The 17,319-nt window shown below is 47.8% G+C and overlaps 1 protein-coding gene across 5 annotated transcripts in view; it reads left to right on the top strand.

Moving 5' to 3' along the window:
- NPAS2 (neuronal PAS domain protein 2) overlaps positions 1-17,319 on the top strand; it is a 183,954-nt gene that overhangs the window by 130,489 nt on the left and 36,146 nt on the right. For all 5 annotated transcript variants that reach the window (XR_002731472.1, XR_002731471.1, XM_023211375.1 and 2 more), the window contains exons 6-7: positions 4,185-4,305; positions 5,318-5,431. Coding sequence is in view for 3 of the 5 variants with exons in the window: in XM_023211375.1 (XP_023067143.1) it covers positions 4,185-4,305; positions 5,318-5,431 (235 nt within the window). In the remaining 2 variants the exon portion in view is untranslated. The remainder of the gene's footprint in view (positions 1-4,184; positions 4,306-5,317; positions 5,432-17,319) is intronic.

Below are 17,319 nucleotides of genomic sequence, written 5' to 3'. Positions count from 1 at the left end.
TTAGCTGTATGGCCATGAGTTTGACTTTGAATCTAAACTGAATCTAAGTGGATCAAATATGCCTCCAACTTCCTGGTCCTTTAGGGAGCCCAAGGCCCCACGTGACTTCCCTTAAGCCCTTCTTTTCTCAAGGTGAAGTTTCTCCAGGGCTGCTCACCATTCCCTCTTCTCGCTGCAGCCAGCACAGATCTCAAGCCAAAACCGCCAGAGCGCCTCAGGGACACTCTGGGAGGAAGTGTCCACCCAGCCCACTTCCAGCTCAGCCTCAGTGTGCTTTTAGTACAGGCTCATTTAACACAGCTGGGTGTCACTGCACTGGTGCTGCTGGTTCAAGGCCCATCGGGCAGTTGGGAGAGGGGACTGCCCACCTCCACAGGCAGGTGACCTTCCCGATCATGGGACTCCGCTGTGAAGACGGCTGTGGATGGCACATTCCCTCCCTTGTCTCCGTAACTGCTATTATTTTAATAAACAGAACTCAGCTCATTCAGGGGATCGTTCAACTGCAGATGTCATCTTCTCTCCTGTAAGCACTAGGGTTAAAATTTCAAATGATCATTGTTTGTGTTGGTTTTCAGCATGTGGAAATAAATAGCGTAATAGCAACGTACTAGCAAAAACATACAAGAGCCAAGCACAGTCTGAAGCCTTTTCTGTGTGTTAATTCATCATCCTCGCAACCTCCCACATATCATACCTGCCCCTACTTGCATCCAGCATTCATCTTTATTCTGTGCAGAACCTGTGGCCTGATACTGGCCCTTGGACCTCTATCAGTAAAGTTCTCTCACACAAGTGACCCGGCCAGGCAGCCACCCAGCCTTGCTCTCTGCCACACCCAGTGTCAGGGGAAGTGGCTTCAGATGGAGCCCTCCAAGAAGAGGCCATGGAGTCGCTTCGTTTTCATTTTCAAGTATTTGAAATATCTTTAAGAAGAAAGACTACTGTCATCTGTGAACATGAGTCATCTTCTAAAAAAACTAGAGAGAATGGGCTTAAAATAAAACCAGAACATCCGAAGAAACTTGGAGAAAGCCAGAATGAGAAATGGTAGCATAGATGAGAGAGGATCCTGGTCGAGTTTAGTCCGTAAAGATAAGGGCCAGTGGGTCCGAGCCAGAGCCTGGAAGCCACGCTGGGTCCTTCCTTTCCCTCCTCCCTTGGTCCTCCGATCAGCCACCAAGCTGTGTCCACTGTGCTCACACCCCCCGGAACACTGCAGGCAGAGAGGGGTTCTGCCTGCTTCCCAGCGTGTCTTCCCCGTGCCCAACAGCGGCTGGCACGTGGTGGCTCTCAGCGAGTATCGGTTAGACTACAATATTGGTGAGTTGCCTGGGACTCTGTCTGCTCCTCTCCACTTCTTCCCCTGTCTCTATTGAGACCCTGGCCATCTCCAGCCTGACTTCCAGTGCTCTCTCCCTCCAAACCACACGCAGGATCTCTTTAAAACACATGAGCAGTTTGGCCACCCTCTTCCTTCAGGTGCTTCGTGGCTCCTCCTGGCACAGGGTCGAGCCCTGACTCCTCTGAGGCCTCTCTCCTCTGGGCCCTGCTTCCCTGTGCAACCTCCTCTCTCATGGCTTCTCGCCTCCCTGTTATTCCCCACCTTCCTGCAGTACTGTCAGGGCGCCCACCTCACGCCTCTGTGCACGCTGAACCCCCTGACTGGAGCGCCTTCCCACCCTGATTATCTGGCAGGCCCTGTCTTGTCCCCCCCGGTTCCCACTCAAGGATTCCTCCTTCTGGGAATTGTTCCCCAGGAGTCTCCTCTACCCTGTCATTTTGGAGGCAGCGCACCATCTGCAGTGTTCTCTGGGCCCCTTGTTTTAATACCTGTCATAGTGCTGGCCACGCCATTCCTTCAGCTGGTCAGTGCAGTCTTATCGAAGGCCAGGCACCGTCCTGGACATCGGGGATGTGGTGGTGAACAAGGCACTGGGCCCTGCTCTCCTGAAGCTCCGGTTGGAGGGAGGGAGGCCGAGTGCACCAGTCAGCACATAGCTGTACAGGAAAGCGTCACTGTGGTGCAGGTGCCCTTGTAGTCATTCTGTAACTGGCCATTCAGTGCCTAATCACACTTGGCATTTATTGAATGTCTGCCATGTGCTGTTTTATCAGCAATGGAGGCAAGTGAGCTCATGGAACCCTCATGGTTTCCTCATCTTGCAACTGAGGAAAATGCGGCATGGAGGGGCAGAACCTGCTTTCAAGCCTGGGCTCTGAGCTCTCACCTGCCTTGCCGTGATACTAGTCACCTGATGTCCCATCAAGGTGGTCATTGTCCTCTCAGAGGCCCTTAAATCATCAGTGGGGGTGGAGGGTGTCACCTGGGGCTTTCTCAGAGGAAGTGACTTCAAAGCAGGGACCTGAAGGTTGCACAGGGGTTCGTTAAACACAAGGGCAGGGTGCAGCATCTTCCTGCCTGAGGGAATAGCCCAGGTGAGGCTCAGAGGGAGAACAGAGGGCAAACTGGAGGAAAAAGGCTCAGAAGGGTTAGAGAAGTGCTGGGAGCCGGAGCAGGCGGAGGCTAAGCTGTGAAGAGCCATGAAAGTGTGTTGAGCAGTTGAGGCTTTGTTCCTGGAGCAGTTGGAAGCCAAGGGACCGTTGTGACTCGATCTGATATGAGCTGCTCTGACTGCTGATGGAGAACAAATTGGATAGGCACCAAAGTGGATGTGGGAAGACCAGTTTGGCCAAATCATTCCCAGGCAAGAGAGGACAGGGGTCTGGACTAGGGTGGAAGCTGGAGAAATAGAAGAGGATGGAGCAGAGAATTTGAGGGAGAAAAATGGTCAGCATTTGGACACTGTTTGGTTTGAGAGTGAGGACGACAAGGAGAGGAGACAAAGATGCCACCAGAGTGTCTGGGACAGGCAGGTGACCAACCGATGATACTGTTGATGGAGATGCAAACACAAGGGTTGGAGATGGTATGGGTGGGAAAGAATGCTGATGTTCGGGACATGTGTGCATCTGTGGTCCCCAGGGAGCATGTGAGTGGCAGTTGGAAGGTTGAGGCTGGCTCATGAGAGAGTTGGCTGGATATTCAAATCTGAAAGTGTATACAGATTGTGTTTGAAGCTCTGAGAGTGGATGAGTTTATTGAGGGAAACTGAGGAAGACAGAGGTGCCTGTCTCCTCTGTCCGCTGTGAGCTCCTACCTGCATATCCAATATGGTAGCCACTAAGCTACATGTGGCTGTTTAAATTTCAATTCGAATTAAATGGGCCAGGCTTGATGGCTCACACCTGTAATCCCAACACTTTGGGAGGCTGAGGCAGGTGGATCACCTGAGGTCAGGAGTTCAAGACCAGCCTGACCAACACGGTGAAACCCATCTCTACTAAAAATACAAAAAATTAGCTTTGCATGGTGGCAGACGCCTGTAATTTCAGCTGCTTGGGAGGCTGAGGCAGGAGAATCTCTTGAACCCAGAAGGTGGAGGTTGCAGTGAGCTGAGATCGCACCATTGCACTCCAACCTGGGCAACAAGGGCAACACTCCATCTCAAAAAATAAAATAAAATAAATTTGAAATTCAGTCCCTTGTTCACTAGCCATGTTTCAAGTGCTCAGTAACCGTGTGGCTAGTGGCTTCTGTTACAGGCAGCGCAGACGACAGACCATTTCCATCATCACAGATAGTTCTGTTGGACAGCACTCAATCTTTACCTTATCTTTATTTTGCAGCTACAGTGCCAAGGTACTCAGTAAAACACATGTAGTTCCATAACTTAAAGACGTTTAAGAAGTAGACAGGCAGCCCTTTGCTGCCCTAAGGGTCAGGAAAGGAACCCCATGGGCTCTTTGGAGCCATTTAAATACATGATTGGCCTCGTACCGGGTGTGCACAGGGGCCATGCCACCTGAGCCAGAGCACAGGAGTGTCAGCAAACAGCACTTCTCAAGCGAGAGGAGGACTCAGTCCTTCCTACATTTGTCTGACTTCACTCTTAGTTCCCTCCTGGGCCCACAGACAACAGCACATACGCATTTGAACACATACAACCTTTTAGGTAACTTGAAAACAAGGGAGTGATAAACTGAGAGTGTCCACAGGAAATCAGATATTGAACTTTCCGTTTCAGAAACCAGTTCTGCGTTGTGAATGTGCAGTTTTTGTTTTTGCTTTTGTTTTTCATCTTCGTTGAGGGTGTACCTTTGTCCTTTATTTTCTTTTTCAGTCGGATGTCATGGATCAGAATTTGTTAAATTTCCTCCCAGAACAAGAACATTCAGAAGTTTATAAAATCCTTTCTTCCCATATGCTTGGGACGGATTCCCCCTCCCCAGAATACTTAAAATGTAAGTTTAATTTTTGTGGTTTTACAAGCTAGAAAGATGAGAATTTTGCTTTTGAAAGGAGGTTAGAATGAATTAAGAAGGGAGAACTAATTTTAAGAATAATTTTCCTCATGACTCAGAACATTTCCAAGATCCTTAGAGGTATATTTTAGGTTTAAAGCTAAAACCGGAATTTGGAATATGTAAGACATTTGGCTTTTATGTGGAAAATTTGAAAGCAGAGAACTCAAGAATAATAATTTATTTTGTGTATATGACAAGATTCCTCTTTTTTTTTTTTTTACATGAGAGTCTTTTAGTAAGAAACAGTGCAAACATCAGTGAGGAATCAGCTCATCGTGGAGGATACTGTGATGCTAAATTCATATAGTATCAAGAAACCAACTGAAAACTGAATCGTTAGGTCCAAAATGCAAATTCTGTCCTCCTGAGGCTCTCACCTGGTTATTTATATACGTTTTTGTGTTCTGTGGAATTTAGAAGTTTTTATCAAAATATTTGGCAACCTAGGTAGAAGGCTAACCTTGATGCCTCGTGAACCACGTGTCGCTTAATGAAGCATACACAATTGCATGAGGTAGCAAAGCTGCTTGCATCAGTGCAAGCCTGAGTCCGTTTTCCATGAATAATCTGTCCTGTCGTACGTCTGATTTGACTTCAAAGCAAAAAGATTAAATTAACGGGAGCAGCTCTATATGAGCTGCTTTATTTTAATATCCCATATGAAAACAGCCGGAACTAATCAATGCCGACATCACCAACCGCAGACATCTGGAAGCAAATTAAGACTAATTGGGTCCATGTCTGGAATGCAAAATATCTATGAATGATGGAAGAAAACCCCTGTGCAGCAAGGGTTACAAACCAGGTCCAAAAGGCAGCTGTAATGAGAGAACTAGCCTGGCCATGTGTAGACTAAATCCCGTAAAAGTTTTCACAGAGACGCTACTTGTTTAGAGTCTGTGCGATGCTCACGACCCCTTTCTCTCCTCTTCTTCCTTTAACGGCCCAGCTGACAGCGATTTAGAGTTTTATTGCCACCTTCTCAGAGGCAGCTTGAACCCAAAGGAATTTCCAACTTATGAATACATAAAATTTGTAGGAAATTTTCGCTCTTACAACAATGGTAAGCTTTAATTGTCATATAATTGTGACAGTGTCTTTTCTCATGCAAACGTGCACATGGGGGCATTAAGAATCGCCCAGGGAGGAGGAGGGAGAACGTGTGCTTTTCACATTTGCATTGGAATCTTCAAGTCCCCAGGATGTGTTTTTGTGCTCATCAATGTTCTCTCCCATTCGAGAGGAACACACTCCCACACCTGTTTGTGCCGGTGCACGCAGTCCCGCTGAAACACACGTTATTCGTTTATTTATCTTCAGGCTGATGAAATAAGTCTGTACTGTGAGAAACAACGTACAGTGAATACAGAACAGGCTCAGCCTACACACTCTGCCGAACAGGCCTTCGTGGTGACTTGACGATCCATAACCTTTGCCTTCTGCACTTTTTCCCTCCCCTCGCGGTACTGCTGTGAGTGCGCTTTAGTAGACCTGGTCCGTAGCTCTTCTGCTCACTGTGGCCCTAATGCACAGCCAAGGGGTCATTTGACAATGAGCCAGCAATCTGCATTGGATGAGTTATCAAGCAGGATAAGCCAAGCAGCTAAGTCTTATTTTCTGAAATTTCCCGGATACCTAATTGTCTAAACTCTGACTGCAGAGACAACAACTCTGAACTAGACTAAAACACTTATTTTCTCTTTTGACTCCTGCGAAATGGGAATGCAGATCTGAGGCCAGGAATTCAGAAACCAAGTCCTGAGCTGACTTGGTTATGGGCTGAGCTCATGAAGGCCTGCATTTTGTTTTCTGGGCTCCTCCAAACAATACAAAACAAATCACTTTGAAACAGCTAACATTTCATAAAGCAGCAAAGATGGAAAAAAAAAAAGTGTTGACAGGGAAAGGGGGAAAAAAGAGGAAATGAGAAAAATACCAAAGGAATCAAAAACAGAAAGATGAGCTGCAGAAATGAGGGGGAGATGCAGAGAGCAGAAGATGACAGCATTAACTTCTGCGGCGTTCTTTACCGCTGTTTCACTCTGGACATGGTGGGTCTATCCCCAAAGTCAAATTAGTGCCAGGGTTTCTATTAGAAATAGCCAAAGTAATGGCACCAAGTCCTCACATTGAGGCTAACCAGGATTTTTCCTTCCACCTCAGATGGTCCTTTGTTGTATGTTATTTGCATAAATATACATGCTTTGTTTAAAAGGCTCCAACTAGATGCTAAAACTTTAGTGTAATCCTGCCAGCGTGATTTTCAGGTCCAGGGTGCAGGACTTATGCCTGGATGGTAGGCTCTTTGGCCAACTGGGAGGCCGTTCTAGGAACAGACCCATCCAGGCTTTAAGGTGGTCGCAAGTGGTGGGAGGTCCATCCTCCCAAGTGGCCCCCTACGTCTGGGCAAAGTCAGATGAAGCCAAGGCCTAACCATGCCTCATCCTACACATCTGAAGGGCTTGCCCAAACTTCATGAAATGAATGTTTAATGAACCACACAAAGGAGTCAATGGAAGCTCGCTGGGCTACTCAGGTAAAGAAACTGACCTAAGAGGCACCCTCGTAGAGAACCCAGCATCATACTAACCCTGGTGCAGTGGTTCTTTGGGTGAGGCAGTTTGTTAAGAGGCAGATCCTCAGCCTTTGCCCTGAAGAGTCTAGCTCAGGAGATCGGAGGGTAGGGCCCAGGAACGTGCAGTTGGGGAGTGCTCTGGGGTTCTGCTTCCAGGGGCCATGGACTTTGAAAAGCACTGCCCTAGTGTGATACCAGTGCCATTCTGTAGGGAATGCAGTGGCCTTCCTCCCAGACAACTTTATCATTGAGTTAATGTAAACAGTGATTTGGAATTTGCTTTACATGTGTGTGCTGGTTCCTCAAAAGATTCAACGTAGAACTAGCATATGATCCAGCAATTCTACATATGGGTATGTACGCAAAAGAAGGGAAGACAGAGACTTGAGGAGATATTTGCACACCTGTGTTCATAGCAGCAGTATTCACAATAGCCAAAAGGTGGAAGCGATGCACGTGTCCATCAGTGGATGAATGGATGAAGAAAGTGTGGTATATACATGCACTGGAGTATTATTCAGCCTTAGAAAGAAAGGAAATTCTGACATTCTGCAACACGGAAGAACTTTGACATTATGCTGAGTGAAATAAACCAACCACCAAAGGACACATATTGTATGATTTTACTTATGTGAGGAACCATAGCCAAATTCATAGAGACAGAAAGTAGAATGGTGGGTGCCAGGGGCTGGAGGGAGGGGGAAATGGGAGTTGCTAAATGGGGACAGAGTTTCAGTTTTGCAAGATGAAGGGAGTCCTGGAGGTGGATGGTGGAGATGGTTGCACAGCAATGTGAAGGTACTTAGCCCTCCTGAACCGTACACTTAAAAATGGTTATGATGGTAAACTTCATGTTATTTGTGTTTTACCACAGTTTTTAAAAACTGACGTGCTTTGGCCATAATGGCAGCTACTGCGATGGCAACATACCCCAATGGCCACATGCACAGAGGGCAAAGGGCAAAGGCACCCTGGCCCTCAGGGCACCAAGACTGTGGGAATCATAGGATTCTGCTCCTTCTTGCCCCATGGCAATGGTGCACACACTTCGGGCGGATCACCTGAGGTCGGGAGTTCGAGACCAGCCTGACCAACATGGAGAATCCCTGTCTCGACTAAAAATACAAAGTTAGCCGGGCATGGTGTCGGGGGCCTATAATCACAGCTACTTGGGAGGCTGAGGCAGGAGAATTGCTTGAACCTGGGAGGCGGAGGTTGCGGTGAACCGAGATCGCGCCATTTGCACTCTGCCTGGGCAACAAGAGTAAAACTCTGTCTCAAAAAAAACAAAAAAAACAAAAAAACAGAAAACCAGCCTGTGATTGACTGGTGAGCAGCAGTTGTATCCTTTGTGAATTTACATTTCCACGATCTCATTAAGATGCTGCCAAATATCCCTTTGAAGCATCCTGTCATTTCCCACATCTTGGAGGATTTCAAGGAAATAGGCAGGCTTCATTCTGAATACCTGGGAATTTTTTTTTTTTTAACTAGCAAGGCTCTGCTTTCACTGTGGGTTGAGATAGTGTTTGTTTGCCTGAAAGAATGTGTGGAAATTATGTGTGAGGTTTTTTGTTTTTTTTGTATGGAAACTATTACTGCTATAAACACGCAGCACTGGATGTGGAAAATTTGATAGCAAGAGTGCAGAGTGGCTTTTCAGAGCCTGTTCTACAAACCAGCGTCCAAGGGGCTTTCTTGAGACAAGAGTTCCCCGTGGAACTGTGGAGTACATGAAATATCATTCTAACTTGGATTAAAATAGATAGCAAAAATTGTCAGAGACAAATGAGTTTCTCAGATTAAACCCTATAAAGGCCAGATGCAGTGGCTCACGCCTGTAATCCCAGCACTTTGGGAGGCCGAGGCGGGTGGATCACCTGAGGTCAGGAGTTTGAGACCAGCCTGGCCAACATGGCGAAACTCTGTCTCTACTGAAAATACAAAAATTAGCTGGGCATAGTGGCAGGTGCCTGTAATCCCAGCTACTCAGGAGGCTGAGGCAGGAGAATGGCTTGAACCCAGGAGGCGGAGGTTATAGTGAGCTGAGATCGTGCCACTGCACTCCAGCCTGGATGACAGAGTGAAACTCCATCCCAGAAAAAAAAAAAAAAAAGCACCCTATAAAATCGCGAATATTTAACCACTGTGACTTACGAGATATGCTTTCCAATAAGAACTCAAATTTGACTTCATAGGTTTACTTCTAAATAAACATTGAACAACGAGGTAACAAAAACAGCTCGCCCTGGGAATGCTTTCTAAGCACCCGGCCCAGAGCTCAGACTTTGCATTGATGATGTAATCCTCGCCACAGCCTTTTGAGGTAGTTGATGGCATCATCCCATCTTCACAGTGGAGGAAATGGACACGTAGAAGGGTTGCAGCTATGATGTGTGGGAGGGAAGTCGGGGGCCCACATTCACACCCAGACCCTCTAACCCAGAGCCCAGTGCCTGCTCCCTTTCACACATCTGTGTTGGAATGAAACACACAGACACAGGCCTGCTCCAGCCTCCTGGCGTTCTGCTGGTCCATGATGCCTACGATGCCTATGCCTAAGCATGTCAGATGCCCTGCACCCACATGCCAGGCTGTGTGAAGGGCACCCGAGATGTGTTTTAATCAAACACGAAGACACACAGTCGTGGAAATGACTGTCGTGAAGGGAAAGGTTCGCGCTCTCAGTTCCCCGGGAGCAGGAGGCACACACAGCCCACCACGCAGGGTCACACAGAGAAGCACTGGCGCTGGTCAGGAGGCCCAGGGACCTTTACTGTAGCTTCCAAGAGGAAGAACGGGTGAGAGAGGGTGGGCAGGCCTAGCACTGGTGAGTTTGAATAAGTTTAATGGGTTCTGGGAGGGAGGAGCTGTCACTGATTATCTGATGCCTGTGGGGTTGGTTAAGGCGGGGGACAGGGCCCAGAACGTGAGAGCCTGAAGGACCTGGTTGGGGTGTGGGTTCTAGGTGGGTTGCTTTGCATCTGAAAGGTACCTGGAAGGTGATTTTTGTCCTCCCTAGGAATTAGCTAACCCTGGGAGAGGTAGTCCCTCCAGCACCAGCAAGGCCCCAGATGGCAAAGCATCGAACACAGAAACCGGAAAATGTGGGCCAGGTGCGGTGGTTCACACCTGTAATCTCGGCACTTTGGGAGGCAGAGGCGGGCAGATTGCCTGAGGTCAGGAGTTTGAGACCAGCCTGACTGACATGGCAAAAACGTGTCTCTACTAATAATACAAAAATTAGCTGAGTGTGGTGGCACACACCTGTAATCCCAGCTACTCAGGAGACTGAGGCATAAGAATTGCTTGAGCCTGGGAGGTGGAGGTGGCAGTGAGCAGAGATTGTGCCACTGCACTCCATCCTGGGTGACACAGTAAAACTGTGTCTCAAAAACAAAAAGAAAAAAGAAAGAAACTAGAAAACATAGCTATTACACAAGCCTCCCTATACAACTTATCCAAGCTCCAAGTTCCCAGGTGTGGCAAAAGTTGAAGAAATAATATGTAATATTAATATGTAATATGTGTAGAAGAAAAATGACCACTAACATCGGTTTTTCTTTTTTTTGTTTTGGTTTGGTTTGGTTTGGTTTTTTTTTGAGATGGAGTCTCACTGTGTCACCCAGGCTGGAGTGCAGTGGCGCGATCTTGGCTCACTGCAACCTCTGCCTCCAGGGTTCAAGCGATTCTCCTGCCTCAGCATCCCAAGTAGCTGGAATCACAGGCATGTGCCACGATGCCTGGTTAATTTTTGTATTTTTCGTAGAGACGGGGCCAGGCTGTCTCAAACTCCTGACCTCAGTTGATCCACCCGCCTCGGCCTAGCTGTTGTATTTTTTATAGGACACTTGCTCACACCTTAATGAACTATTTAGGAAACCTACCTTGGTCCATGACCATGAAGAGTCTTAGCATTTCTGCAGAGCAGTTTAGTTGGTGGAGTGTTACGTGGTACATTCTTATTTGATGCCTGTCCTTTTTATATATATGTATAAATAATGGAATGGGAAGGACAGCAACCCTTACTGACTGTACCCGCTTCCTGGGCCTAGCATCGTCCTTACGCAGCACGTAAATAAGCAGCGGGTAAAAATAGGTTGACCTAAAGTGAGGCTTGATCTTGGCCCCGGGACACAGCTGGTGGAGAGCAGAGCAGGGTTCAGACCAGACTGGAGACTTAGAGAGCTTCCCTAGGAGCTCACAGAGCCGTCTCCTCGACCAGCTCCACGGTGCACTCTGGGGATGGCGGGTACTCACAGGCAGAAGAGCTGCAGCCACTTCTTCCGCCTTAAATCCAAAGTGGAGACTGAACACAGGTGGGTACGCGCTGGGTAAACTGGAGTGTGTCGCTTCTGGTGCCTTGTGATTTGTCCACACTGAGGGCCTCTGAAGCAGCCGTGTGTGGCTGGGGACGTTCATCTGTGGCCTCTGTGCACTCCCCACTCTGTGCCTGCCACCACCATCAAGCCCCCACCTCAACTCAGCTGCCTGGGTGTTTGGAGGTCAGTAGACCCCTTAACCGGCGTCCCGACCCAGGACTCCCCGCCCCGTGCTCCTGACATCCTTTCTCTCTTTTGAAAATATTTTCAGCCTTTTTTTTTTTTTTTTTTTTTTTTTGAGACAGGGTCTCACTCTGTCACACAGACTAGAGTGCAGTAGCGTCATCATGGTTCGCCGCAGCCGCCACCACCTGGGCTCAAGAGATCCCCCCACCTCAGCCTCCCGAGTAGCCGGGACCATAGGCTCATGCTGTAACACCTAGCTAATTCTTTCATTTATTGTGGAGATGAGGTCTCACTGTGTTACTCAGGCTGGTCTCAAACTTCTGAGCCCAAGCAATCCTCCCGCCTTGGCCTCCAAAAGTGCTGGGATTACAGGCATGAGCCACGCACCCAGCTTAACTTTTATTTTAGATTCAGGGGGTACATGTGCAGGTCTGTCACATGGGAACCCTGCCTGACGCTGAGGTTTGCAGTACCGATAATCCTGTCACCTGAGCAGCGAGCACAGCACCTAGTAGGCAGCCCCTCAGCCTTCACCCCCTCCTTCCCTCCTCCAGCCTCCAGCAGCCCCCAGCGTCCACTGTTCCCATCTTTATGTCCACGTGTATTCAATATTTAGCTCCCACTTGTGAGTGCATGAGGTATTTTGTTTTCTGTTCCTGCGTTAATTCACTTAGGATAATGGCCTCTAGCTGTATCCATGTTGCCACAAAGGACATATTTTCCTCCTTTTCGTGGCAGTATAGTATTCCATGGCTAACACGCTCTCTTCTTGCTCCTCTGATCAACTGAGTTGGCCCGAGGCTGAGAGAGTCCCTGGGCCACCACTCAAAAATCACATCAACAGGAAGCCTCAGGCCCCAAACCAAAGAGAGATGTGTAGGTTCCAGGGCGAGGAGAGAGGGTGAGGCTGAGCCGGAGAGGGCTCTGGGTGAGCCTTGAAGCACACAGACGAGGATCCCATCTGGTTGTCTGCTCGCCCACGTGGCTACCCGGGATTTGTCAGGCTCTGTACACAACGTTAAGGCGGTGAGTTCGTAGGAATTTGAGGGGAAGGGAGGAACAAAGCCCCTTTGCTCTGGTGAACAAGGTGACATTACACTCTTCAACGGAACATGTCCAGACTCCCCAGCGGACGATGCCCCCCTCTCCTCTGCCCCCGTTCACTTTGGCAGTGTAAAGTGGAATTTTCCCCTACTTCGATGTTTGCACATTTTGGTCACTCCTTAGGACTTCATCATTCGCCACAGATGTTCTGGGGGCAGGCGAGGGAAGACAGGACTTCACATCTTTAACCTAGATGTTTAATAAATGTGAAGAAATATGTGTCAGGAAACGGGACAAGAAAGTAGTCTTTTTTAGAAGAGTTTCACTTGAGGACAGTTTCGAACCCAGTCTGTGCAGAGCTTCTTGGAGGACTCTGAGCTGGGATATGTAACCCCGTGTCCCATTCTCTTCCCATGAAAAGCCCACGCTGGACCTGGCCAGCCAGCAGCACTGGCATGGACCACTGCTAGGGGCAGCCCTTGTCTTCCTCTCATCGACTGTTTCCAGAATAGAGCTTAACGAGATGATTTTATTTAGGGCTATGTTTGCTTGTAACAGATATTTTAAACAACAACAACAACAAAAGGGAGATGCTTTTTTGTTGTTGTCAGACAAATACACCATTCCATCTCTTGCTTCGCCAGCAAAATAGTGTCTCCTTTCTCAAACCCCAGGCACCCAGGTCCTGTAGCCCCACCCGACCCCACTCTTAGTGGACAGAAACTGGCCGGGTGATTTTCAAAGGCATGGGGAAAGGTGTTTGCATTACGGGGTCCTAATATGCAGGCTTCCAGATCCTGAAAGGTAACTTCATGCAAGAAGAAGGCAGTCCTTTCTCTGAGCCTTTTTGCTCCTCCTCCTGACTTGGATGTAGATGTGCGTCTGACAAATCCAGAAAGCAGTATTTCAAAAGTGGCTGGTGTGGTTCCAAATAGGTCACCCTCGGCAAACATTCCACTCTGGGCTTTCCAGAAACCACACACCAGAGTATAAAAGTTTTCCCTGCCCTCGTTTTACCTACTCGCCTCTAACCGCACAACCAGATTTGAAATACTGGCAGAAGTGGAGGCTTTGCAGCTTACAACACTCGATTTTGTATGTTCCGTGGGATTTCTGGAGGTTGCCTCATTTTATGGCTTTGGGGTGGTTTGAATTTTTTCCTCGCTGAGCTTAATTGAGATGCCTCAGTAAAGGGAACAAAGCGCACGCACACCAGACCTCACTGGGAATGGAGACGCGAGTGTGGACGGCTTCGTGGAAGGAGTGTCTCATCTACTCAGGACCCTAAGAGTGGGAAGCAGAGTGTCCCCTCCACCCAGCAAAGAATCAGGCTGTCCTTCCCCTACAGGGGTCAGTGATGTCAGAGAGATGGCAGAGGAGTTAAAATCACTATGAAAAAAATTGTGCCCTAAGGGCATCATCCCGCACAGACACCTAGGCTTCATACTAAAATGGAACAGTGAGGAATGGGCAGGCTTTTAAGCAACCTCATCTTTCTGCTCGTTTCAGTCTGGGAGTGGGGGCACCGTTCATACAAGTTGTCCCATAATCGTGATAAAAATGTGCTTGAGAGATCCAATCGGAAGACAGGGACGAGGGAAGTTCACTTTCCTGAACATACAAATAATTTGGCCCATCCACACCAACCATCTAGTGGATATCTTCTCAACACCATCACACTCTTCTGGCCCCTAAAAATACTCATTTTCGTTAATAATTGCCGGGGGGGAAGAAGAAATATTTGAGTGAGACATGCAGTTTCCCTTTAGAGTCATGTTTTAATCCAGCAAATTGCAAAGCCAGGCCAGGCACGGTGACTCACTCCTGTAATCCCAGCACTTCTGACAGGCTAGGTGGGCAGATAATGGGAGCTCAGGAGTTTGAGACCAGCCCGGGCAACATGGTGAAACCCTGTCTCTTTAAAAAAAAAAAAAAAATCATGGTGGCTCACATCTGTGGTCCCAGCTACTCAGGAGGCTGAGGTGGGAGGATCACGTGAGCCCAGGAGGTCCAGGTTGCAGTGAACCTAGATTGCACCACTGCATTCCTGCCCGGGCAAAAGAAGTAGACCCTGTCTCAAAAAAAAAAAAAAAAAAAAAATCGCAAAGCCCCAGCTCTCTCTTGTGTCTCCTGCCTTTTCTCCAACATTGCTCTTCTCTATGCAAAACAGAACTGAAAGAAAGGAAAGGGTCAAATATGCCCTGGGTAAGGTAGGCAGTGCCCCTGCCAAGAAGTGGGCAGGATTATCACGCTGCTCTCCCAAGAACCTAGTCACCTGGCTGTTCAGAACACATTGGGTCAAGCACACTGAAGAGAAAATAAGAGTCTGAAAATAGTGCTAATTAGTGGGAGATGATTTCTCATGAATGTGCAGAAAATTATTTTCCCCTCAGCATTCCAAAGCCATAGCCTGAATGTTTTGGATGTTTATCACAATTGGGACTTAACAACTTTATTCTTCCTGGAGCGAAACCTCATCACTGATAGTTTCATATCTTCCCAGACACCTGTCAGCCTTGTTTTTCATTTGTTTCCAGAAGTGCCGAGAAAGCTATTTGTCACTTCCTTGTGGACTATTAGTATGTGTTCCTCCAGCCATTGCAACTGATTTATCATAAGCAGGTCATCTCCGATGAGAATACTTAATTGTGCTGATGACTGAGCTGGTAACTCAGTGGAACAGAGCCAGACATCTCTCTCCAGCTCCTTCTATTCCCTTGCTGTTAACTAATGCTGTTACCATTTCTGCATCTTCCTTGCTCCTTTCTGAGCCCTTCTGAAAAAAGTTCTCTAGCACCTGAGATCGTCCTGCCCTCGCAGTCATCTTTTTCTCCTCATCATGGCTGATTTGGGAGCTCACCTTTGTCATCAGACAGAGTTGGAAGCCATCCTTGGGTGCTTCCAAATGAGACAGACATGAGTCATTCTGAGTCCCTGGGACTCTCCTGGTTTTGGAATCCCGAGAATACCAGCCCAAGACAAAACTCTTTCAGGGTCTCTGAAGTTAGGAGAGTGTAGTGAAAGTTTCAGGACATGATAACCTGTGGACTGTTTTCATAGGAAGACCATCAAGAAAGCACGAGGCCAGGCGCGGTGGCTCACGCCTGTAATCCCAGCACTTGGGAGGCTAAGGCAGGTGGATCACCAGAGGTCAGGAGTTCGAGACCAGCCTGGCCAACATGGTGAAACCTCGTCTCTACTAAAAATACAAAAATTAGCCCGGCATGGTGGCACAGGCCTGGGGCACAGAGCAAGACTCTGTCTCTAAAAGCAAGCTAGCTCTGCGTCTCCACAAGTAGAAGCCCACGCCACGCACCTGCTCTGTTTTCCATCACAGAGTGGTGATTGCCGTGTGCTGATTTGCAGCAGTTTCCCTGACCAGGCCTCCTGCTGACCAGCGTTAATGTATCAGTCGGGCAGTGAGCTCACCTGCCTGCCAGTGGAACCCAGGCCACGTGCTACGGGCACCTCCCACAGCTGGCAGAGTAGACAGGCCACCAGCAGCACCAAGGTGGGTCACACTGCAGAGGGGAAGCCACCTTGGGGTCCCAAGGCCTGTGTGCTAGTTGCTGGCAAGGATGAGATGATGTCTTCCCGAACTGGACCTTAAGCTAGGGTTTGGAGATGAGCCAGGCCATCTCATGGGAGATTGATCTGATAAACACATGTTGAGCACTTGTACGCAGGACACCTGCTCAGAGGTGGAGACAGAGAATGAGCCCCAGTTCCTGCCTTGGGGAAGGCTATATATTTAGCTTTTGGCAAGAGTAAGGTCAATTTTGAGTAAGACGACCCTAGCGGGGAAAATGGAGCAAGGATGAGTTGCTTTTCTGTATATTGTGAGTGGTCAGAGATCTGAGAAAACAGGGCTGCTCCTGCAGTTAGTGGTTAATCCTTCTGAGAGTCTGAGGAAGGCAGTTGTCATTAGATATATTCTTTCTATTACTTAAATTGAAACAACTAATTGAATCATTAATTAATGTCTTTAAACTACCTTGGGATACAAAGTGCCAGAGAAGTTATTCTAAGTGCTAAATATGACTCTGAAGTCCCAGGGAGCAGTTTGCGCCTGTGTTGCCTCCAGAATACGCAAGAAGACTCATGCTGTGAGGAAAAGTTATTTCCAATGCAACTGGCAAAAAGTTCAAAGTATCTTCTTTGCCTTAGTTTTCCCCAAGGTTTCCTCCTTGGCCTATATTAAAACATTCATCCTGGATTGATTATCACCCTTGATCATGCCCTCACTTTTTTAAGTTTTTTGGTGGGAAAGGCATCTTGAAGAGAGAAATTTTTGCGTTCTGGCCATCTGTAAAATATCTAGCTCATCAAATGCAGGCTACAAGCAATAATGAAACTTCCCTTTTGGGGTGCATTTTTATCTTGAAAGACCTAGATGCTGTAAAAGAGCAGATAAAACTGCACTGGGCAGCAGCCAGGGCGACAGTGAGCTCTGCAATACATCCACCTAATGTCCATGGGCCAGGTCGCTGCTGCCCTTGAAGAAGGAACCAGGGCTAGGATGTCTTGGGGCAGGCGTTTCCCACTTCACAGTATTTTTCTGTCCCCTTCTCCTCCTCACAGTGAATCGGGGAGAAGGCATTTCTGACAGAGCACAGAAATGTAACAGCTGAAAGGATCGTACAAAGAAGTTGCATCGTTTAGAGATAGATTAAGGGGGAGGCCTTCTCTGAAATTCCTGGGAGGTCCTCAGAAGTTTGTTTGGAAGATCTTGGTATTCTGAAAGAGTCAGAATTTTATTAGTCATTATCTGGCTGGGTAATATCTCTTAGATTCAAGCAGAGAGAGGATTTCACATCTGGGAAG

Source organism: Piliocolobus tephrosceles, chromosome 15 (genome assembly GCF_002776525.5).
Source record: "Piliocolobus tephrosceles isolate RC106 chromosome 15, ASM277652v3, whole genome shotgun sequence".
NCBI lineage: Eukaryota > Metazoa > Chordata > Mammalia > Primates > Cercopithecidae > Piliocolobus > Piliocolobus tephrosceles.
Note: the sequence above shows the minus strand (reverse complement) of the source record. Positions and strands in the feature narration are given on the sequence as shown.